Here is a 24,665-nt window from a genome sequence, read left to right on the forward strand (position 1 = left end):
GAATACAACTTGAAATGAAAAATACATAAATACGTAAAAATAATACGATTATACATTTAAAATACACACACACACACACACACACATATATATATATATATATATATATATATATATATATATATATATATATATATATATATATATACTTATAAATATGTAATACATGAAAATGCACATAAAATTACATTAAAAAAATATGTAAAATACTTATAAATATATAAATACATAAAAAATACATTTATACATTTAGAATATATAAAAATACATAAACATCTATATAAAAAACTTAAAAAAATACATAAATACATATAAATACGTAATACATAAAAAAATAACACATAAAAATACAAAACAAATACATAAATACAAAAAAATGCATATAAATACGTAAAAAATTATGTTTATACGTTTAAGATACACAAAAATATGTAAACATAGACACATAAAAACATAAAAAAATACATAAATACATAAAAATAGATATAAATACCAAAAATATATGTTTATATATTATATACAATTTTTGACGAAATCTACAAAAAAAGTCTCATTATTTTGGAAAAAATTAACGATTTGGTCTCATGACCCGCTAAACAGGTCAAAAAAGGGGCTACAGTGAATAAATTAGGCGGTTTCTTAGTTTTTTTTATTCAAAAAGTTAAATAGTCGGGACTTTTCTGTTCAAAAAATAAATTTAGAACTTTATTAAAAATTTTCTCAAAATATTGAGACCTTTCTGTAGATTTTTCAACATTCTTGTATCACTTTTTATTAAATTTATCTTTTCGATATTTGCCATTGTAAATCTTTGTATTTTCTAAAATTATATTATTTAGCATTTTAAGCTATATTTATTTACTCTCATAGCATTTAAGTTTATATTTGTTAACAATTTATTACTTATTTACCTATTATTTATTTATTTATTTATTTATTTATTTATTTATTAATTATTATTATTATTATTATTATTATTATTATTATTATGATACAAGTTAATTAGTTTCATATTATTAGTAGACTTAGTGCCAACGTATTCACTTATTATTTGTTAGTTTTGTTACTTGTGTCATATATTAGTTCTTCACAACTCACTTTCATCTTTTTTTGTTCGATTCAGAAAATATAGCCAAATAGCAAGTTTATATTCATATGATAGATTGATGTTATGCCCTCCTAGCAGGGAGACAAGGGTCTTAGGGGGGGGGGGACTGGTACGGAGGAGTGGGGTTGTGAAGGACATAAAGTTGAGAATTTGCAACATGAACGTAGGCTATCTAAATGCAAAGTTATTGGACCTGACAAAGGTTTTAAGAAGGAAGAAAGTGGATATAGCTTGTATTCAAGAAGCTAGGTGGAAACAGGAAAAAAAATAAAAAGTGTAATGGGTATAAGTTGTGGTACTCAGGTCTAGAGAGTGCGATGATTGGAGTACGTATTTTGTTGTCTCCTTATCTCAAGGACAACATTCTAGAAGTTAAAAGATGTGATCGAATCTTAGCGATCAAGGTTGTAAGGGGAGATGCTGAACGTGGTCTGTACATACACCCTACATTATAGGTTAGGTGAATTAGATAAAAGGAGTTTTTAGGATGTGTTAGATAATATATTTAGAAGCATTCAATAGAATCAATTTCTAGTGTTAGGGGATACTTTAATGGCTATATAGGAAAATAGACCAATGGGTACTTGAGTGTACACGTGGAATTTGCTTTTGGTACTAGGAATATGGGTGTTTTTTACCTGACTTTGCTACAACAAAAATTTGGGGGTTTGTAAGATGCATTTTCTATGCATCTTTTAGCATGTTTTTATCAGTATTATCCTATCATTTGCTAGCCTCTTCTCTTGTATTTTGATGAAATGTGTGTTTATCATTATCATTGCATAATGCCCCTATACTACTCACTTTTGTTATGATTTTCAAGGTAAATTAGATCGAGATGAGAATTTGACACTTCGAGGATGTATTTAAGGAAGCAATGGAGCTTAACCAGACCTTGGAATTCATGAGATATGTTGGGGAATGATCGAGAGTTGTATTAATCGAAGAAGTAAATCATACCATGCGAATTCATGAGATATCTTGTGCATTTTAATCCTTGAACCGAAAAAATGATCGACAATCAAAAAACACGATCATGTTTCACATGCATGATATATTTCGACTTGAAAAACTTCGAAGAACTTCCTCGACCACAAAATAAAATCGTGGAAATCAAAAACACGACTGTGTTTCTCAAAAACACGACCGTTTTTCTCAAAAACACGATCGTATTTTCAGTTTAGACCCATAAATAGCAACATACTTCATTTAACTGGCTTTGGACGCGCGTTACTGAAAACACGATCATGTTTCTCAAAATCACGATCGTGTTATGTTTTGTTGTAACATCCTAAAAATTTAATACTAGGTTCTTAAATTAAGTAAGTAAATAAAGAAATGATGATTTATGAAAATAAATCATTATGGGATAATCATATCATTAGTTGATATGAAGTTTAAAAAGTTAAAATTGGAAATGGCAAAACTTTAAAGTCTAAGGGCTAAAAGTGTCAAATCGGCAAACTGAGTTGACTAAGGGGTTGACTTAATTAATAGAGAGGACTAAAAAGTTGTATAATAGATGGAGAAGGACTTTTTATGTCAATCTTTTAAGTAAATGTGAAAATAAATGATATGATGGTAATAATTGGCAAAAAGTTGAAGCTATAGGGACCAAATATGAAAAAGAGGGAAAATAAGATGCAAACTCTCTTCATTCTCTCTTCCATACGTATTCTTCATTCAACAGATCTCGCTAATAGTGATTTTCTAGCCTCCTTTGAGTGATTTCATGGTTATAATCTCAAATCAAATCATCCTATTGATGGATTTGATGATTTTGGTAAAAATCTTCTTGAACCCTAGAACACCAAAATTAGGGATATTGTAATTTATGATGAAGTTGGATTGTATCCTATGACCTGGATGATTTTTGATGAAAATGAATCCAACTGGAATGCTCAAACACATCCATGATGGTAGAATGTTGCATAAACATGGGTTTTAAATAGTTTTGGGAAAATATGATGACATCAAAGAATTTTATGCATTTTGGTAGGATTATTAAGAAAATAAAGTTCATAACCATGAATGGATTCTATTAGAATGATTTGGATGCAAAATACTAAGTGTTGATTGATTATTGGATGAATCCATGGAGTTTATGGTCACAAATGCATTTTGGGAAATCTATGGATTACTACATAAAGATGGATATCTAAGAAGTGAATGATATTCATGAATATGAACTGAAAATCTAGAGATGATATTGAAACATAAACATATATGGATGCTAGTAAAGTTCTAACTCTAGTGATTGTTTTAGCCTAAAGGGTAATTTGGGAACATAGAATGGAATTGAAGATTTCGTAGTTAGATGTGGGTATTTTAAATGAAAATAATTGTCGTTTCATGTAATTAACAACATTCATATGGATATTCAGTAAGTTGGGAACAAACTATGTGAGTTTTAGAATGTGTAACTGGAAACTAGATTAGTTAAACCTTTATTTAAATCTTAAGGATCATCATATCCTTGAAGGTTTCAATGAGAACTTAATGGATTAAGTGAAGTATTTTAAGATGATAAAATAACTCCTAATCATGTGTGAGAACATACACAAATGGTACAAAGTGAATTGGAAAAAGGTCTTCAAGAGCTATGCAAAGTTGAGGGTCATTTTAACAAAAATCGAGTTTATACCAGACTGAAATCGTCCTATGTCTAGGTAAAAATCATCCTGGTTGATTTTGACAGTTTTAGGAAATTCTCAAAACCTTCATAACTTTTGCATACGGATTCGAAATCACTCAAAGTTTTCACCTATATTTATATTTTCAAATAAGGGATGATTTGAGACAATGAGTTCTAGAAATAGAATTTCATTATATTCACATGAACTAGTATGATGTTGGAAGCGTTTTGTAACAACCAGAAATTTGAGGAGCAACTTTGGGTATAAATCACCCTTTTGGGGATTGGACACGGCGTGTTGGAGGCACAACATGGCGTGTCCATATAAGAAAAGATGCGGGTCTCATTAAGAGAAACACGTCGTTTTGCCTCCTGGAACACGGCGTGTTGGTCGCTGGAAATGAAACCCTAATTTTTCGGCTTTTGCTCCCTATTTAAAGGAAAGTGGAGGTTATGGTTTGTTCACACTCAGCCCCCATAAGCCCTAAATCCCTGAAGAAAACCCTAATCATCTTTCCCTCTTATTTGTGAGCTAGTGTGGTGTTTTTGGAGCCAAAGAAGGAAGAAGTTGGAAGAAGGAAGCAAGATCCTGCAAACAAGTTCCTTATCCTCCAGCTTGGCATTCTTCTTGACGTTTGTAGGTGTCCAAGATCCGATTTTTATCATTCCATACTGCTAGATATTGAGTTTTGTCCCTATAGCTTCTTGTTCTTGAATGTTAGGATGGTTAGATCTCATAAAGCTTGCAACTTTATGAATCTCCAAGTCAAGGTGACCTTGTAGAGTGTTGGATATGGCTTATGGTTGAGTTTTGATGCCATGCATAGAGATTAGTTCATAATCCTCATTTTTAACCTAAAATTGGGTTCAAGACATGCATTGGACATGCATGTCTATAAAGCACCGACCTTTGAGATGGTTTTAGTGCTAGAAGCTTTTCTGGAAAGTATTGGGTATCAACATTAAAGATTAAGTGCTTATTTGTTAAGTCCTTGAATCTTCAAGCCTTGTAGATGGGTTTTGGACCCCTTTGGAGTAGTCCCAGAGGATAAAGTTGGAAACTCTATTCTTCTTAGTATCATTTTGGTCCAGATCTGAGCTTTGGAGCTCTGGGAATCGAAGGAAGTAGCTTAATGGATTAAGCTGGTAGAACTCTGGCAAACACGACGTGTTTGCAAGTCAACACAGTGTGTTGGCTGAGGTTTTTCCCTGTTGTTTGGATGCGGGAGGAACACCGCGTGTTTGTAAGTCAACATGGCATGTTGTAGTCAACATGGACTGTTGACTTTGACTTTTGTCTTTGACCAAGTTGACCTAAAGGGTATTTTGGGATTTTGGGATTTTCATGGTTATTTGTCACTTGGATGGATAGGAATTAGTTGGTGCTGAGATTCGAAGTTGGGACCTCATCAGTTATGGATCAGATCTAGAGGTGAGTTTTCTTCACTATACTTTCGGGTCGAAGGCACCAAGGCCGGCCCATTGGTTTGATGACCTGATATTTATTGGTATGTTGAGCATTGGATAGATATTCTTACTAGTTTGATATGCTAGTACGGTAGATCTGTAGGCCTGTCTGTGAAACTATTTGTATGATTATCAGTATATGTTATTATCTATATATGTCAGCGTATTGGGTTGGGTTGTGGTTGTACTGCTCCGTGCGGTAGCTAACAAACCCTAGAGCAATCCAGATGTGAGCTGAGGGCCGGGGAGGGAATGCCAGGCTCATACTTAGGGCTCATTAGCATTCTAGATATGAGCTCAGGGTCGGGTAGGGCATTCCAGACTTATACTGAGGGCTCAGTAGCATTCTAGATACGAGCTAAGGAACGGTTGGTATGCCAGACTTATACTGAGGGCTAAACATTTGTATGCCAGTATAATCACTGATTGGGCTAGGGAGCAAGCCAAACATAAGCTGTGGGCCCCAGGGGCAAGCCAGACTTATCTTGCGAGCTCAGGAGCAATCCAGATATGAGTTGTTGGCTCGATACGCAAGCCAGACTCATACTGTGGGCTCAGGGGTAATCCAGTCTTTTAGTTGTGGACCCATCGGATGCTGTTATTGTATATGTGCTATTTGATTGGGTGTTTGTAGTTTGGGGGAAATCACTAAGCTTCGTGCTTATAGTTTTGTTTTATGGTTTCAGGTACTTCAGTGGACCTGGCAAGGTGAAGGCGTGACCGTACACATCCTCGTATTTTTGGAATTTATGATTTCTGGGAAACTCTGATAATGGAAACATTTTGAAAACTATGTTGTAAACAATTCCTATTTTAAATAATGTTTTGGAAACAATGGTTTTTGTAAACACCTCTTTAGTAAATGGGTTGTTTTGAAAAGTTAAAATTTGTTGAAATTTTTGGGATGTTACTAGTTGGTATCAGAGCCTTGGTTTGAGTGAATTGGAGGAACACTTGTGTGAATCCAGTCTCAAACTAAGGAAATAAAAAGGTTGTAAAAATGATTTTCATAATTTGGTTTTTTTGGTTAAAAATGAAGATAGTTTAATACATATCGATGGAAGGCAAACGGGCAACAAGCTGCGCCGCTAGCCATTTCTGGATGGCAAAACCAATTCTTTTGAAAACAACATTTGTGGATCTAGGAGATATGACATTAGAATGCCTGACCCGTTGGACTCTATTGAGGAGCTCCACCCCCTCTGGTGCGAAAACCCAAATGTATCGAATGCAAAAGGTACAAACACATGTTGATTTTCTATACATGCATTCTCGTGCTTTACCACTTTGTATGCAGCGGCTTTCAAAGCGGCATGCCCTGCTGTGAAACCCCCGCTCCCCAAACCAACGAGAGGAGAGACCCCAGTAAGATCCACGCACGCATTCTTCCCTCCTATCCATCCAAAGACCAAAATGTCAGTCGGTCTAAGTCTGGACCTACCATCCTGCGGGTCTGTCAAAAAGTTCATTGGCGCTTCTTTCTTCACAGAAATACCAGCACGCCGACAAGCATAAAAGAGAACATCCTGAACCATATCATGTCTGTACTTGAAACCAGGGAGCTCTCTACAATGAACCGCGTGTTCCCCAAAGGTATCCAAACATGACTTGCGGCAAACTGGGCATATCTCGTCAATTGGGGATAGGGGAGTCATGAGGCGGTAGCGAAGGATAGTTCGGTACTCCACAGGAGACATATGTTGGCCAAGACCATCAATAGGGATAGTTAGCAGAAAATCCTGAGCATGAGGTGCCCGCAGACACTCAAAGACTGCTTTCTGTCTGAAAGTTATGTCGAAGTCGACTTCCATATCTTTGACGATTTTGCTAAAAAAGGGCACACGCCAAAGCTTTTTAGGATTTAGGGGGGGGGGGGGGCGGTTTCTTTATTAGTGAAACCGTTACAGTCAAATCCTGGAATCATATCGCGAAGATGAGTCATAGCACATAGGTAATCCGATTCCATACGAAATACGCCACTGTCACGTAAGATGTGGTCTTGTAATGCCCAATATTGGGCCCTCGAGGCCACAAATGTGTAGGAGGAAACCTCGTATGCCGAGTACAAACCCAAACCACCGAAACAAATAGGTAAGGAAGCCAGGCGCCACTGAATGTCTCCAAAGAAGGGGCCTCCACATACAACCATATCCTCGATAGACATGCACAATCCTTTGTCAAAGAACAAAGCTGCCTCTTCTATGTCTACCGACTGGCATGTCCTTAAACCAAAGAAAAGTTTTGCAATGCCCATACATGATCGGAGCAAAAGGAGCTCACTCTGCGGGTCACATAGTTGTGGAAGAAGGCCCATCAAATCAACAACATTGACCGCTCTCTTCATGGCCAGCCCGCTAATAAACCTTGCGTCCCTGCTAACAGCCCCCCCCCCCCCTCCAAGGAGCTTCACCCCCAAAAAAGGTCTCCATATATCCGTTGGGAATAAATCGGCACGAAGCTTCCTACCATCACAGGAGGGCCAAAAAATCTCTGTTTTGTTGATGTTTAACTCAAGACCCAAGCCTGGACCATGCAACCGAATAATGTTCAACACTCTAGACACCTCCTCTGAATCCCCAATGACAGTCCCATCATCTGGATACCAAGCATGGAGAAGGAGCTTACAATTGTCTCTAATCTTGTACAAAAGCGGGTGCAAAACGAGGGCAAAAAGAAGAGGGCCCAAGGGGCCACCTTGCTGCACCCCAGTGGCAGACCATATATGTTGGTCTCTGATATAAAGTCTCGCTGCTTGCCCGTACAAGAAATTCACCCACAAAGAAATGGAAGGGCATATCTTTGTAACCTCGTGGAGCAATGCTGATCGATCCACCAGGTTAAAGGCATTCGAGAAATCCACAGTCAACATTACAAGAGACCCATCAGCATGGTGTTTACTCAACACCCTATTGGCACTGTGTAACACAGCCTCAGCCCCGCCGGATACACCAACCCCAAACTGAAAATCATTAAGGTACTTGGCCATTTCTTTACCCACACCTTTCATGGCAACCTTGGAAACCAGACGTCTCCATATAGTGCCTACTGCAATCGGACGGATCCCGTTGTCAGGTTTAAGTAGAGACGTGAGAGGAGCGGACGCAACAAACTCTGCCAAAATGGTTGGACATCTTCCCGCTAACCATAAATTAACTACTGAATTGATAACATGTATGAGATCTGTGGCAATAGCAGACCCTTCTCCACAAAGGGCATCTAGTAAGTGTTGAGCTCCCAAGCCATCTCTCCTGCAAGAAGTTCCTTTAGGAAAGGATTTGATGCAACCAAATACACAGTCAAAGTCTGCTACAAGGGGAGGTTAAGAAATTATGGGGCTCGACATGGATGAGGGTGGCCTGAAAGGGTGTTTGTCCTCCAAAGCTTTAATAGTATCACCATTATATGGTGCAACACCCGATGAGCATAACACTTTCACTGCTGCGGTAAAATAACCATCTGCAACCTTACGGAGACACTGTCTGATGTTGGGGTTACTTGATGTAGACTCCTTCTGAAGGATGCCTCCACTCTGTCTCATAGCTCCCACCTCGGGATTGTCTAACATATTTTGAAATAACTTCGTGATACAACCTTCTTTCCCCCATGTATCCAAGGACTTCAGGATGGAGCTTTGCTGTAAGGATTTTCTATTCCCAGACCTACATTCTTGTCTATTTTTTGGTCTAAACACCTGCAGTGTGCAGCGAGGAAGAAGTAACAAACACATCCATGCCTCAACCGAGCCAGGTTGGGCAATCACCTTGTAAAGGGAAGTCTTTAAAGCCTGAGAGAAAGCAAGGTGGCAACTATGGGGGATACTCTTGACAGTAGTGATAGGCTCTTTAAAAACACGGTCAAGGAGCGCAACATCAAAAACTAAACCTCCAAGAGCATTTGTCACCGACTTTTTAGTTGACGGCTTTAGAATACCGACAATGTAACGACTCGAGCCGTCAGCCCCTGTAACAAACCTCGCTCGACCATCCGGAGCCAGTAAGTTACCGCAAGTTCCCACACAGTTATTTGAGATTATGGTAGAATTACCTGTTATATGATGCCTTATCTATCATAGAATCCTTGATTGATTGTTGTACAGCTCTTTTGTGTGTAGACTAGCTATTGAGTGAATACGCTAAGTCACATGCTACATGGGTTAAATGATCTTAGGGTAAGGGATTTGGTCCTACTGCGCAACTATTGTCTGAGTCCAACCGTTGTAGGATTGAATCTTTTAGCCTAAGATTGTTTAAAATATGCGGCATATGGTTGTATTCATGCAATAGTTATCTGGCACCAATGGAGGGTCGTGTAGTAGTTGGTAGCAGGGTGAGTTATATGGGGTCAGTTGACCATTCGCGATATGTTTAGCCTTCCTCTAGGCTGTGAGGATGGAGTGTATGAGTATGCTGGTTTATCCGTGATGCTAGGAGCTAGAGATCGAGAATTTCATATGAGGATCTGCCTGATTCTATTATGTTTTAGTGCCAGTTGACTCCATTGCACGAATGATGTTTGATTCGTGATGTGTGGAACTCTTAAGTGATGCGAGTTAGCTACTAAGTGAATATGTTAAGTCACATGTAACATAGGTTGGATAAACTCAGAGTAATGGCTTTGACCTTATTGCCATCTCTTTTTTGAGTCCAACTGTGGTACGGATGAGTCTTTTACTCGAAGGATTATCTGAGCTTTGTTGCATGTGATTGTATTCCTGAAGTAGGTGACTGGCGTTATGGAAAGTTCTTTAGCAGCTGATGGTGGTGTGAGGTCGAAATGTTAGGAAGCCTAGGGAATGCTTCGATTGGTTTTGTTATGTCGTTAAGCGATCATGTGGAGTATCAGTTTGAGAAGGTGACTTAGAGGATTCAGGATGATTCTTGAGGAAAGTATGGATAGGTGTGGAAGGTAGTATTGGGCCCGTACTACTGAAAGCAAAAGATCCATACTCGAATCAGGGAGAGTTTTGGAGAGTCTAGGAAGCCTGTAGAACGAGGATTCTTGGGTATGTTCGGATCATTTGAATGTTGTCTTGCTCTATGGACTTGAGCACTCAAGAAAAAGGGTTCAAATTCTGGTTCCGAGTCAGGGTCAGGTACTGAGTCGATCGTCGAACGAATGCGGTAGTTTATCACGTCAGATGTTACCGTGGTATTTTGGAATGGGCTTCTGTTGATATTTGATTATGGTTTCTCAGGCATGGGGAAGGGCCTGGTATTTGTTCGGCCCCAGTGGCGAAATTGGTTTCGATTTCTCGGGCAGACCTTGATGAGCTTGATGGTTTTGAGGCCTCGAGGGTTTTGCTCAAGGCCGTGCATTCGAGTTGTGGGACTCAAGGATGGATCCACCATTATGATCAATTTGAGGATTTTAGTTGGACGTAGACTGGTTGATTGATGGTTTGTTATGTCGTTATCAATGGCAACAATTCTGCCCTTTCAGTCTTTCGGGTTCGGAGGAGGAGTGATCAGGCTGGGGAATTTCAGCGTTGGGATGTAAACCCAACATGGGAACTGTTGGTCGCGGTGTTTGGAGACAGAAGGTTAGCATGATGGCGTGCAGGTGGTTGATGTGGTATGGATGCTTTGTGATGCGACCAAGAGTCCGTGTTCTTTGGATATAGGTAGGGCAGCTACCGGTTTGGCAGTTGGAATTGCAGGCAAGGAGTGTAAGTTTTGGATCATAAGTCGGTATTGGGTTATGCTCTCGTAAGGGAACCTCAATGTTAAGTGGTCATGATTGGGAATTTCAAAAGCCTTCAGCTGAAATTCCGGATTCCCTCTGGATATGTTTGATCATTATCTAGAAGATCATCCTGTGTGTATTATTCATTCCTGCGGTCAGGGATGGTTGTACCTGGTTGAGTTGGTTTGAGTTATGGTTTGGTTTCAATGCCCATGGGTGGTAGTTCGAACCCTAAGCAGGGGAGAACTGGGTATTCTGTTTGGTGGATCATCAATCTGTTCGGATTCGTGGTATTGAAGGGTGTATTGTTGGGTTCTGCGGTGCGAGTGTGTCGAATCTCGATTTGGGATTTGGTTAGGGCAAGAGCATATAGTAAGTGGCGATTAGACGTATGGGTCAGGAGGTTCATGGGTTGTCTCTCGGTAGAAAGTGGTTGGTCAAGGAGATCGTTGCAGCTAGTGGCTTCTTTTGTGATGCCAATGAATAGATAAGGAACCATTAGGATCACTCAGGTCGAGTATAGGTCGCAGAGGGAAATTGTTAGCTAGGTGTAAGGATTTCTAATTGTAGTCTAGCTTGGGCAGGGATCGATCAAGGAATATGTAACATCCTAAAATTCAAGGCCAAAAATTTCATTTTTAATTAAGTAATTATAAAACCAATAGTCTGAAAACATCCATAGTGTCATCTCGTATCAAAATTAATATGTCAATAATCAAAATATGTCATAATAAAACAACATCAGAGTTTAACTCCTAAAGATCTTATGTGCGGAAAACATGGTGTGATGCGTTGCGATCATGTCAGTTCCTTTCCTTTCGAACAAAAAGTACCTAAAACCAAAACTGAAAACCGTAAGCACGAAGCTTAGTGAGTTCCCCCATCATACCACATACCATACAATAAACATACTTCCTAGCATATCCGGGTACTAGCCTACCCCTTCGGTCTCATTCATCCGGTATTTGCCTAGCATATCAGGGTGCTGGCCTAACCCTTCGTTCTATTTCAACCGGTAACTGCCTAGCATATTTGGGTGCTGGCCTACCCCTTTGGTCGCTTTCAACCGGCTACGGGGTCTATTTCGCCCCTAGCACTACCAAATAACAACATACATAATCATACATAAACATAGTGACATGCATATCTAGGTGCCCGACCTACCCCTTCAGTCTTAACAACCGGATGCAGGGTCTATTTCACTCCCTACCACTACCACATAATACCATAGCATACTAGCACATAAATCATAACAGATAGTGGCATACCAAACAATTATCACAAAGACAATCATCTAACTACAAACTCCTACTAGTGGGTCGGCCTTAGTGCCTTAGACCCACTGCTAACGGGAAGGTAACTCACCTCAAAAACTGGAAGTAGCTTAACAATCCCCGGCTCTGGATATCAACCCAACTCAAACCCCTACACATAAAAGATTTCCTTAATTACCCTTTCATACTCGTAACCCCTTAAGGGTCAAATTTGGTCAAAGTCAAAGTCAACACCCTGGTCAAATTCAAAGTCAACATTCCGAGTTGACTCATCTCGCCGCTTTACCCTTCAACTCGTCGAGTTTCCATAAATCACATAATCGTGATATCACAATCCAACTCGTCGAGTTTTTCCTACAACTCGTCGAGTCCCTCTTTTTCCAACAGAGTCAGGACACTTCCAGAACAACTCGTCGAGTTCTCTTATGAACTCATCGAGTTCTTCAGTCCGTCAATCTTCTTAATGCATTAAGTCCCTATTCTTCAAATCAAGGCCCTATCCTCTGGATCCAAGTTGAAAATACGTCTAGAAGGGTAAAGTTTCCAACTTTACCCGCTAAGGACCTCTCCCCAACGCATAAAACTCAAACCCTAACCCAAAATGGCTTAGGTCCAACTCCAAAAGCCATCAAAACTTGAAGATAGACCATGAGGTTATAGATCTGAACTCAAGAGACAAATTGCCCACGTAAAGCTCTCATCTTTACTCACATGCAAGACTTAATAGGGCTTAAAAGACCAAAAATATGGACTAAAAGTTGCATGGGACTTCCATCGCCATAAAGGTGGCATCTTTATGCCATAAAGCCCCGTCAAGACCCTAGATCTGAAGGGTTTTCCCAAATGGGATGTGCAAATCCCAACCATCAACATACTTGGACCAAAATATGAAGTAAAACATCCTAAGACTAGATCTAAGCATGCCATGGACAAGGTTGAAGCTTTATACCTCAGATGAATCAGAAATGAAGCCTAACTTTTAGATCTACTCTCCTCCCACATGTTCTTGCTCCTCCTTCAAGCTTCTTCTTCTTCAAACTCACCAAAAATGCACAAGATTAGCTTATAATCACCAAAAATAGATTAGGGTTTCGAGATTAGGGTTTTGGACAGTGGAGGCTGGAGATGAGGCCAACACATTAGGTGTTAGGTCATAATTTTTTGGGCTAGGTATCTATCTGTATAGGTCTGATAGGGTTTTGGTCATGTAATGCGTGTTTGTGGTTATGTTTACGGCCGAGTAGGGTTCACGAACATGAACCTGTTCACGACCGTGAACGTGTTTGCCGTTGGTAGTCATATAAATAACGTGTCAGATGTGTCAAATGTGTAGAACGTATGTGTGTGTTCTTCAAGGTGTACGTAATGTTTGCAGTTATAAATGTGAGCATTGCTTGAGTAATTCCTTCTTCTACTCCATTCTTGTTATTGTTTGATTGTTCATTGTTTGATCACTGGTTTGGTTCCTGGATTTGGGACTTTACATTGGGGTTAAGGTGTTTAAATATGGTGCAAAACCCCGGAATTAGGGTTTCATTTCTACCAGCCTACTCGTCGAGTTGAGGCCTTCTAACTCGTCGGATATGTTTCCAAATCTGCGGTACAACTCATCTTACTCGATGAGTTTGGGGCCTCTAACTCGTTGAGTTTCTATATATGAAAGTGAATAATTATAATTTAAATACATAACAGGAACCAGGCATTACAAATCTCCCCCACTTGTCTTAAACTTCGTCCTCGAAGTCTTCAGTCTCGAATAACCCTGGATAATGCACTCTCATCTCCTCCTTTGGCTCCCATGTCCACTCTAACCCCTTGCGGTGCAACCAATGCACCTTCACTAATTGTACAACCTTGTTCCTCAAGGTTTTTGTTTTCCGATCCAGAATCGCCACTGGCCTCTCGACGTAGTTCAGGCGGTCGTCCACCTGAATATCGTCTAAAGGCACAACTGCAGAATCGTCCACTAAGCACTTCCGAAGCTGGGAAACATGAAAAGTACTATGGATCTGACTAAGCTCGGCTAGCAGATTCAGTCGATATGCAACCCAGACCACCCGGGCCAAAAACTTGAACGACACAATGTACCTGGGGCCCAACTTGCTCTACTTCCTGAGCCAGATGACACCTTTCCAAGGTGAGACCTTCAGGAGAACCATATCTCCTACCTGAAACTCTAAGTCTGACCGGCGCTTGTCGACATAGATTTCCGCCGACTCTGGGCAGTCTAGAGCCTACTCCGGACCTGATGTATCATCTCAGTAGTCTTGAGTACCACCTCGTTACTCCCCATGACTCTCTGTCCAACCTCACCCCAACATATCGGGGTCCTACACTTCCTCCCATAAAGCATCTCAAAGGGAGGTTGATCTATGCCAGTGTGATAGCTGTTGTTATACGAAAATTCCGCTAACGGAAGATACGTATCCCAACTCCCACCAAAGTCCAATACACATGCGCGTAGCATATCCTATAGAGTTTGAATGACCTCTCACTCTGCCCATCCGTATGAGGGTGAAAAGCTTTACTGAAGGGAGGCGAGTACCCAACTCGTCATGATATTTCTTCCAGAACCTGGAAGTGAATCGCACATCCCTGTTAGAAATCACAGATTCCGGCACCCCATGCCGAGCTACTACCTCCCTGATGTAGATGTCTGCCAACTTCTCGCCCGAAATACTCTACTGAATCGGTATGAATTGGGCACTCTTGGCTAATCGATCCACGATGACACATATCGCGTCAACTTCGCGCGTCGTCCGAGGCAACTTCGTAATGAAGTCCATAGTGATCTCCTCCCACTTCCACATAGGAATATCCAACGACTCCACTTTGTCGTGCAGTCTCTGATGCTCTGCCTTGACTTTCCTGCAAGTCAGGCATCTCTCAACGTACCATGCTACATCCCGCTTCATGCATGGCCACCAATAGTCAGGATCCCTATACATCTTCATTGCCCTAGGATGGATAGAAAATATGGATTTTTGCACCTCCTCCATCAGAACCTGGCGCACACCCCCAAGATATGAAACCCACACTCTACGATGGAGTGTCAATATCCCGCAGCTATCATAGTCGAAGGAGGAAATCTGAACCACGATACGCTCACTCTTCTGGTGTTCCTCCTTCATAGCCTCCCGCTAAGCCTCCTGAATCCACTCCAAAAGCGGAGTCACTACTGTCATCCTCAGGCAGAAGTCTATGATAGGGGCCACGAATGCCTTGCGGCTAAGTGCATCAGCCACAACATTGGCCTTCCCCGGGTGGTAGACGATCTCGCAATCGTAATCCTTCACGACGTCCAACCACCGTCGTTGTCTTATGTTCAAATTTGGCTGGTCCATCAAATACCTCAAACTCTTGTGATCCGTGTAAATGGTACAACGGACCCCACAGATGTAGTGTTGCCAAATCTTGAGGGCAAAAACAACCGCCTCCAACTCCAGGTCGTGCATCAGGTAATTCGCCTCGTGAGGCTTCAACTGCCTCGAGGCGTAAGCGGTGACGTGCCCTCTCTGCATCAACACTACACCCAAACCAGAGATAGACACGTCACAATACACTATGAAAAACTTAACGCCCTCTAGCAGGGCTAAAATCGGCGCCTCGCACAACTTCTGCCTTAAAGTCTCGAACGTTGCCTGCTGCACAGGCCCCTAGTGGAATGTCACCTACTTCTTGGTCAGTCGGGTTAGTGGAACAGAAATCTTGGAGAAATCTTGGATGAATCTCCGATAATAACCCGCCAAACCAAGAAAACTCCGAATCTCGGATGGAGAACTCGGAGCCTCCCATCTCATCACGACCTCTAACTTGGCCGGATCCACCAGTAAACCGTTCTGTTTGACAAGGTGCCTCAAAAACTGCACCTCGCGCAACCAAAACTCGCACTTGGAGAACTTTGTGAAACGTCTCTCTTTCCTCAACGTCTCCATCACCTCCCTCAGGTGCTCCTCGTGCTGCTCCTGCGGCTTGGAGTAAACTAAGATGTCCTCAATAAAGACTATCACAGACCAATCTAACATCGGTCAGCATACGCGGTTCATGACATACATGAACGCGATAGGAGCATTGGTGAGCCCAAATGGCATCACCACGAACTCTTAATGACCATATTGAGTCCGGAAGGCTGTCTTTTGTACATCCCTGTCTCTGACTCTCATCTGATGGTAGCCTGATCGCAGATCAATCTTCGAAAACCAAGATGCTCCCTGAAGCTGGTCGTAGAGATCGTCAGTCCTTGGGAGTGGGTAACGGTTCTTCACCGTTACCTTATTCAACTCCTAGTAATCTATAGACATCTGATGTGATCCGTCCTTCTTCTTCTCAAACAGGATCGGAGCTCCACATGACGAACTGCTCGGCCTGATAAATCCCATGTCTAATAGCTCCTGTATCTGTGTAGACAACTCCTGCATCTCGGGAGGAGCCAACCGATACGGTGCCTTGGCTATCGGAGCCACACCTAGAACTAGGTCAATCCTGAACTCCACCTGTCTCTCCGGAGGTATCCCAAGTAATTCCTCCGGGAACACATCCGGATACGCCCACACAACTGGAACTTTGCTCATGGTCGCCATACCCTCCTCTCGGGTATCCATAATGTAGGCGATAAAACGTGTACATCCATGATGAAGGTAGCGTCTGGCTCTCGCTGCTGAACACATGACCGGTCCACGCTGCGGTCTCTCACCCTGAGTCACCAGATCTCCCCCACTTGGGGTCCTAGCTCGAACCAACTGCTGTTCGTAGTCGATCACCACCCCATTAGAGCTCAACCAGTCCATGCCTATGATGACCTTGTTCCCATGCAAAGGAATGGGAACCAAATCCACGAGATAGCGCTCGTCACAAATCTTCAAAACACAATCCCTATAAATTTCTGATGCCCTGAGGGATCGGTCATCTACAATCTCGACCTCTAAAGGACAATCCAACGTACCTAAAGACTCAGCAAACGTCTTGTTGAGTGTAAAAGATACGAATGATCGGGTAGCCTCCGAGTTAAATAATACCAGTACAGGGATGCCATTCAAATGGAACGATCCTAAACAAAACACATAGAAGTTTAATATCAAAACTGATATATAATAAAAGTTACGGAGAAGAAAACATACCCATCACCACATCCGGTGTGGCACGCGCCTCCTCAGTGGTCAGCTGGAAGGCTCGACTCCTCACCACAGGAGCATCTGTCTTGCCCTGGAGGCCATCTGTGATCCATAGGGTCGCTGGAGCTGGCGCCGCCATTGGCACTCCTGATACCAATCTCGGGTAGTTGGCCTTTTTATGGCCTCGCTGATTGTAGTGAAAACAAAGCATGACTGATGTCTAAATGGTGGGGATAGAGGCAGTACAATCTCTGCAAAAGTTCCCCAACTTTCCACACTTATAGCAGCCCGATCCCCCTAATCTGCAAACTCCCTCATGTGTCTTGCCGCATTTCCCAAAGCGGCTCCAGCCCTGCTGGCCCTTTGACCTTGAGTCGGATCCTTTGGGTTTCTTCACCGAAACGCCAATCGTCTGCCCAGTCTCCGCCTTCCTCTTCCTGATGTGCTCTATATCAATCTCCCTCTCTTGTGCCCTGACTAACATATCCTCCAAGGTCGGGCACGTCGAGTAGCTAACATATTTCCGAATGTCAGCTCTCAGCATATCATGGTACCGGATTTTTGTTCATGTCCTCATCACCCGCGTACTGAGGCACCAACAAGGCCCTCTCCCTGAACTTGGCGGTAATCTCCACCACTGTCTCAGTAGTCTATCTCATATCCAAGAACTCCCTGGCTAGCTGCTGAACCTCCACAGCTGGCGCAAACTCTTCTCGGAATCTGGTCACAATATCCGACCAGGTCATAGCCTCAATGGTTGGGGCTCCTAAAGTATTACTAACTGCCTCCCACCAGTCTCTAGCCTGATCCCTCAAAAAAGAAGCAACAAACCTGACCTTTGACCCCTCAGGGAAGAAGCTCGTCAACCGTACAGACTCAATGTCTGCAATCCATTGTCTAACCACGGTGGGGTCTTTCACCCCGCAGAAGTCTGGTGCTCCGCATCCCCTAAAATCCTTGAATGAGAGCGTATGAGTCCCAGGCTTGCCAGGAGCCATGTCACCGGGGTCGACTCAAGGATGCCTCTCGTAATCTCAGATGCAATGAACTCGTGCAATGAATCATCAACTGGCTCGGAACCCGTACCCGAACCTGACCTAGTGTGACATTCCTAATTTTCTCGGCCAGAAAAGACCGATTTCGTTTATGCTTTTCAAAATAAAATCAAGAGTAATCTTTCAAAAGGTGTTGCGGAACTTGTCCCCAAAACTTCATATGATAAAAATTTATCAAAGCATTTCTTAAAGAAATGAATTTTCATTATATTATAAAACCTCGGGATGTCGTGTTCCGATACAGACCAAAAGCATAAACAATACCATATAGGCCTTACAACAGTTATTTATATCTAATGGCCTATAATCCAAAATCCCTCGTCATCGTCCAACTATGCTCTTGTTCCACTACCTGTAATATAAAAAGCTGAGTGGGTCAGGCTTGGGAGCCTGGTGAGCATATAGGATTTTCAACCCACAAATAATAATAAATTTATTAAATTCGTCAACCAACTATAACCCTGATTACCCATTCCCATAATCCTCACTTTACATCCCTAAACACCTATCATAAGGGACCTAGTCTAAGGATTTTCATTGGGGTAACAACACTACTTAAGGGATACTTCTGCAGTTTGTTAAGATTTCACCTTAAGAATCCTCACAACGACACGATCAATACTCTCAGATCTAAAATCAACCTCCTTACCTAATCCATACTCTCGGATCAATAACCGTGCCCATTCCATACTCTCGGACTAGGGACAATTAACTATGTCTTAATCCATACTCCTGGATTAATAATAAATAACTATTGCCTTAATCCATACTCCCGGATTAATAACACATAACTATTTTTTAATCCATACTCCCGGATTAATAACAAATAACTACGTCTTAATCCATACTCCCGGACTAAGGACAATTGACTAAGTCTAATCCGTACTCTCGAAAAACATATACAGTTTACGAGCTTGTTAATATTCCACTGGACTATCTACAAAAGTCCGTGGTCGTCATCTATACTCCGCTAGATGACTACAACAACAACAATAACAAAAACAACAACCATTTCATCTACCCATGTTTTACCTAACATATTTGTAGATAAAAATACATATACAGTTTAAAACTTGTATAAAACATCTATTCAACACCCATCTCAAATAAACAAACAATATAATTACACATAGCACGTATTTTATAGAAAATACTTTGTATATGTGTGTAAGATGAAAGTGACTATACACTCACTTGATTTAACGATAATCGGGCAACACTTCGTTTCTTAAAACACTCGTTTCCGATAAAACCGTGATGTTTTCTTAAAAACCGGGTTCACGCAGATAGAGTTTCGGCTTGACAACTCTTTTTTCTCGGGATCTTCGGGCTCTCCGGGACTTGCTTATGATGCTAGGATGATAAAATGGGCTTGGGGGTAATTTTTGCAGTATAGAAGAAAGTATAGGGGTGAGAGGATGAATGTTGTAACCTAAAATCGGATGACATCGTTCACTATTTATAGGGGCTGAATACATGCGTTACGCTGGGCGTACTCCTTCTTCAGCCAGTACGCAGGGCGTACATCGCGTACGCTGGGCGTACGAAGAGATCATATCAGACGCATCAAGGTGATACGTCATAACTTAGTGGTTTGGGCTAGGCAACTATTTGTATAGGTCTTAATAGGTTCTTGGTCTTGAAATGTGTGTTTTGGTGAATGTTTGCGGTTGTAAAGGTGTTCACGGCCGTGAACGGGTGTACAGCCGTGAACACGTGTTCGGCCGTGAACCCTGTTCACGGCCAGTCTGTTCCTATAAATAGTGTCACAGTCTGTCAGAGTGAGGCGACGTAGCAGAGTGTTTACGGTCAATGTGTGTGTGATCAAGGTGTACCTAACGTTTAAGCTAATAAACATGTGCATTGCTTGATAAATCTCTTTCTCTACTCCATTCTTGTTCGTATTGATTGATTACTGTTTTGATCACTGGTTTGGATCATTGATTTGGGACTCTACAATTGGTAGTAGAGCCTTTCCAGTGTCAAAACATATTCAAGTTGCGTTTGCGGTTGAAGGAAGTCTTCGTTTTCTTCATTATTCAAGCATGTTTATGCATCTGATTGTGTTTTCAAGGCTAAGGGAATCAAAATCTGCTCAAAAGCACTTGTTTTTATCAAAATCTGGGAGTTTACGGTTTGCTGTGTTGAAGGGATTACGACCGTAAACTCTTGATTGAGCCATAAACCATTCATCTTCAAGAGTCGTAAACCATTCATCTTCAAGAGCCGTGAACTGTTTCTGGACCGTAATCAATTGCTTGACCGTGAACATATTCTTGGACCGTGAAGCATTGTTTGGCCGTAAACATTTGAACCGTGATTGTATGTACGGCCGTAAACAGATTTCGACCGTGAACACTATTTTTGTTCTAACACTTTGTTTTCGAGAAAATTTAAAAAAACAAAACAAAACATACAAAAATGGATTCACAAACTTTAACTGCTCATCAAGAATTGGACACTATCATGGGAACCACTACTCGAATTCCTCGCTTACTGTCCGCAGAAGGATTCCCAGAATGGAAATATCGAATGGAAAAGTACATTAAGATGAAAGACTTCAAAATCTGGAGAAGCATCTTGAAAGGACCATTCCGGATCACCACAACACTCGAAAATGGAGATGTCATTGACAAGGATATTGATAATTACACTGAAGTAGACTTTGAAAAGGTTGAACAGCAAGAGAAAGCACTGGCTACACTCACAATGGCCTTATCCCTAGATATGGCACAAGGTTTCAGAGAATACACTTCAGCAAAAGCTCTGTGGGAAGCATTGATTGAGGTATATGAAGGAAACGAGGACATGAAACAAATTCGCTAGGATATGCTGAGACAAAAGTTCAATATGTTCAACCACATTCTTGGAGAAACCCTGGAAGCCCAACTTCAACGATTCATCACATTGAGCACTGAAATGAGTTCGGCTGGGATCTCAGTGCCAAGATCTGAAATCAACAATAAATTGTTGAATTCTCTTCCAAAGGCATGGGATATGAATGTTGCTATCATAAGGAAAACAAAAGATCTTAACCGACTTAGTCTGGCTGAAACCATGGCCATCATCAAAGCATGTGATCTTGATGACAAACAGAAAGAGATCAATCATCTGAACTCGTACTCAACTGCAAATCTCGGAATTTCTACAAGCAATGCTTTATCATCCTTTACCACTCCTCAAATTCAAGCTTTTGCTATTCCACAACCACAAGGTCAAATGTTTGCTACCTAATGTGTATTTTTAATGCACTAGTTTTTTTATTTATAGTTCCTAGTTTATCGCATCTAAACCACACCTTACAGGCAGTGAACCCGATCGAGTATGGTATAGCTTTGATAAGCAAGGGTGTCGAACACAAGGGGAACGGTGGTAAATTAGTTTAGAATGTTTGATTATAGGTTACACTAAACACACGAAAGCAATAAAGAAATGTTTTATTAAATACTTTAAATACCACTTAACATTAAATATCGATAAACTGACTGGAAGACAATTTTCTTTAGGTACTTTGGTCTAGATAAATTACACCTCAAATTAATGGCTAACTACTGATACAATGGATATTTATTCATTATTCACCGATTCCTAATATGACTAGTTTCATATTCATGACTACTAATCCTTTTATTTCAACACAATTGTTAATTCATTGATCAGGTGAACAAACAATCATGCAAATCAGTATTTGGTTCGTATTAAGCAAGATTTGATCTTATTTCACCCTAATGGTCTTAGAACTTAAATCATGCATCGAATGGTCATTCTACTCATGCACACACATTAAATTTCATTACTTTATTTCCTAACCCTAGGTTTTGGTCAAAACTCTAGTCATAATCACCAATGGTCGTTGGACAACTATGATTCAAATTAACACAGCTAGATGGTCATCTAAACTCAATTACTTCAACAATAGGGAACAAATAACCAATCTTTAACACATGTGGGTTTTCAATAAAACTTGAAAAAATAAATTAAATAAGAATCAACAATCCAAATATCAATTAAACCATAAATTCAAAGATTCATTCAATCATAAACACAAAGTAAAAGGTTTTTACACCTAAATCAAAAAGTAAACACATAATGGAATCAAAATGGAATGCTAAACATGGTCACGATAACAAACCATATAATTACCGACATAAATTCTCTCTCCAATCCCTTAGATCTTTGCTCCATATCAGCTTAACGGCCATCCGGCCGCCTTCTAGACCCTCAACGGGGCGGGTTTGGAGTGAATCACCCTTGATCCAAACCCGTTTAAAAAAATAAAAACATGACCCGCCCCGCTCCAATAACCCTCAGGGTCTTGAATAGTCGAATCCATACCCGTATCCACCGAATCAACGAATACCCGACCCATTAACCCGACCCTTTTATAATATTAAATTTTCATAATTTTTATGTGTTCCACAAAGTAATATTTCTCAAAAAGATAAAATGTCTACTTAAACAAGATGTACATTAATTAATACTCAAAGTCCAATACAATAAAAATCATATTTTACTTAGACATCGAGTGGTATATTTTGTTGTCATACATATATATATATATATATATATATATATATATATATATATATATATATATATATATATATATATATATATATATATATATATATATATATATATATAATGGGGCGGGTTATAAGTGGAACGGATCGACAATGATCCATACCCGACCCATTTATTAAAAGGGTAAACGGGTATGGATCGTAAACGGGTAAACGAATCGAAAATTACATTCCAAACCCGTAAAATTCTTACGGGTTTGGAGCGAATCAGGGTCAAAACCCGCCCCATTGACCCTCAAAACGGCAGCTATGAAGTTTTCTTGTTGCACAAGTCGAAGTGGAATATAACAGATTATTAAAAATGGTGGACTGATATGGGGTACTTATAGTTGAATGGAGATGGAATTAATATGGAATATTAGAGTTGGATTTGAATAAGGAAACTAATAGTGGCTTAGGGATTAAGCAAGTAAAAATAAGGTAAGTGGTGCTTGGGGAATAAGTAACTAGGAGGGAATATCCGTCCAGCTTTTATGTTTCATCTTCAAGGCCGATTTTGGGTAAGATAAATGCCGAATTAGCAAAAAGGCCGTCTCACATAAATCGTAGGAAATGTCGTCTAGTTTTCAGAACATTTTGAATCTCGTCAATTAGACTTACGAGTCATCAGATATACTCGAAACACTGAAGATGGGTCAATCTGCCAGCAATATCCTTTTTGCATCTTTTTAGCTCCTTTTTCCTCCTTTTGCATTCCAGCTCCCATTTTAACTGTAATTTAACATTTCAAAGCCTATTAAGTATCTTTTAGTTCTAAATAGCATAAAACATGGTATAAAGTAATAAGAAAACATCATAAATATATGTATAAAATAGACGTTATCAAACTACCCCACACTAGCCTTTTGCTTGCCCTCAAGCAAAACTGATTTTATTATCTCACCAATATCGCATTGAATAATCCATTTCAAACCCAACCATTATCCCAAGACCGCAATGCATGTATTTCTGTCTACAATTCCTAAGAACTTCCCACTCCTAAATACTCACAATCTTTATGAACCTTCACCCCTTAGCTTATACGACATTCATTTTTGCAACCCTCCGAATCAATCGTCAGAAATCTTTCTTTACCTCAAGGTATTTTTGTAAAGCTACCCAAGCATACATAAATTCTAGAAAAAATACAACTTTGATACCACAATGGAGCTCTTTGAATTCATCTCTTCTTTGATATTTGTTTTTTGATTTCTTTGAATTCACCACCTTTTTGTTTGATTTTTTTGTATCTTCAACTTTTTTGATTTATTCTGATTTTTTTTTTGATCTTTGATCTTCATACTTTGACTACTCCAAAAATTCTTTACAACTTTTTATTGTAATTTCTCTCTCTTTTTTTATATGTATCTCACTTTATTTTTCACTCAAAATCTACATGCTTAAGCAGGGGTGCTTAACTTCAACCTTTATTGGTTAAGGAATTAGTCTAAGTGCAATGACTACATAACCTCTCCTGGATGGATTTCAGGTTTAGGCTGCAAAACATATTATGTCATATAAACTACCAAATTACCTTTCATATCTCATGACTTTTCACTAGGAAATGGGAAGCCACAAATACACTATAACATGTGTTGGCTAAGGAAAACATTTGGGTTTTCATCGGATCATCCCATACAATATTAGCAAAAAAAAAATTAAATTATCACTAGATTTTCCTAAATTAAACTATTCTTTCAAGTTTATAAATTTTTAAATTTTAAATTTTCCTAATCTAGCAAATTTAAATTTTCCAATTTAAATTCCTTTT

At 40.2% G+C, this 24,665-nt stretch overlaps 1 protein-coding gene across 1 annotated transcript; it reads right to left on the reverse strand.

The window, feature by feature from the left end:
• Window positions 1-7,071: 7,071 nt before the first annotated feature.
• Window positions 7,072-8,196, reverse strand: LOC145105691 (uncharacterized). The gene has a single exon (XM_079042772.1). It carries the CDS (start codon window positions 8,194-8,196, stop codon window positions 7,072-7,074), a length of 1,125 nt encoding a protein of 374 aa, XP_078898898.1.
• Between the last annotated feature and the right edge of the window lie 16,469 nt (window positions 8,197-24,665).

Source organism: Lactuca virosa, chromosome 4 (assembly GCF_052849685.1).
Source record: "Lactuca virosa cultivar CGN04683 chromosome 4, Lactuca_virosa_CGN04683_v6, whole genome shotgun sequence".
NCBI lineage: Eukaryota > Viridiplantae > Streptophyta > Magnoliopsida > Asterales > Asteraceae > Lactuca > Lactuca virosa.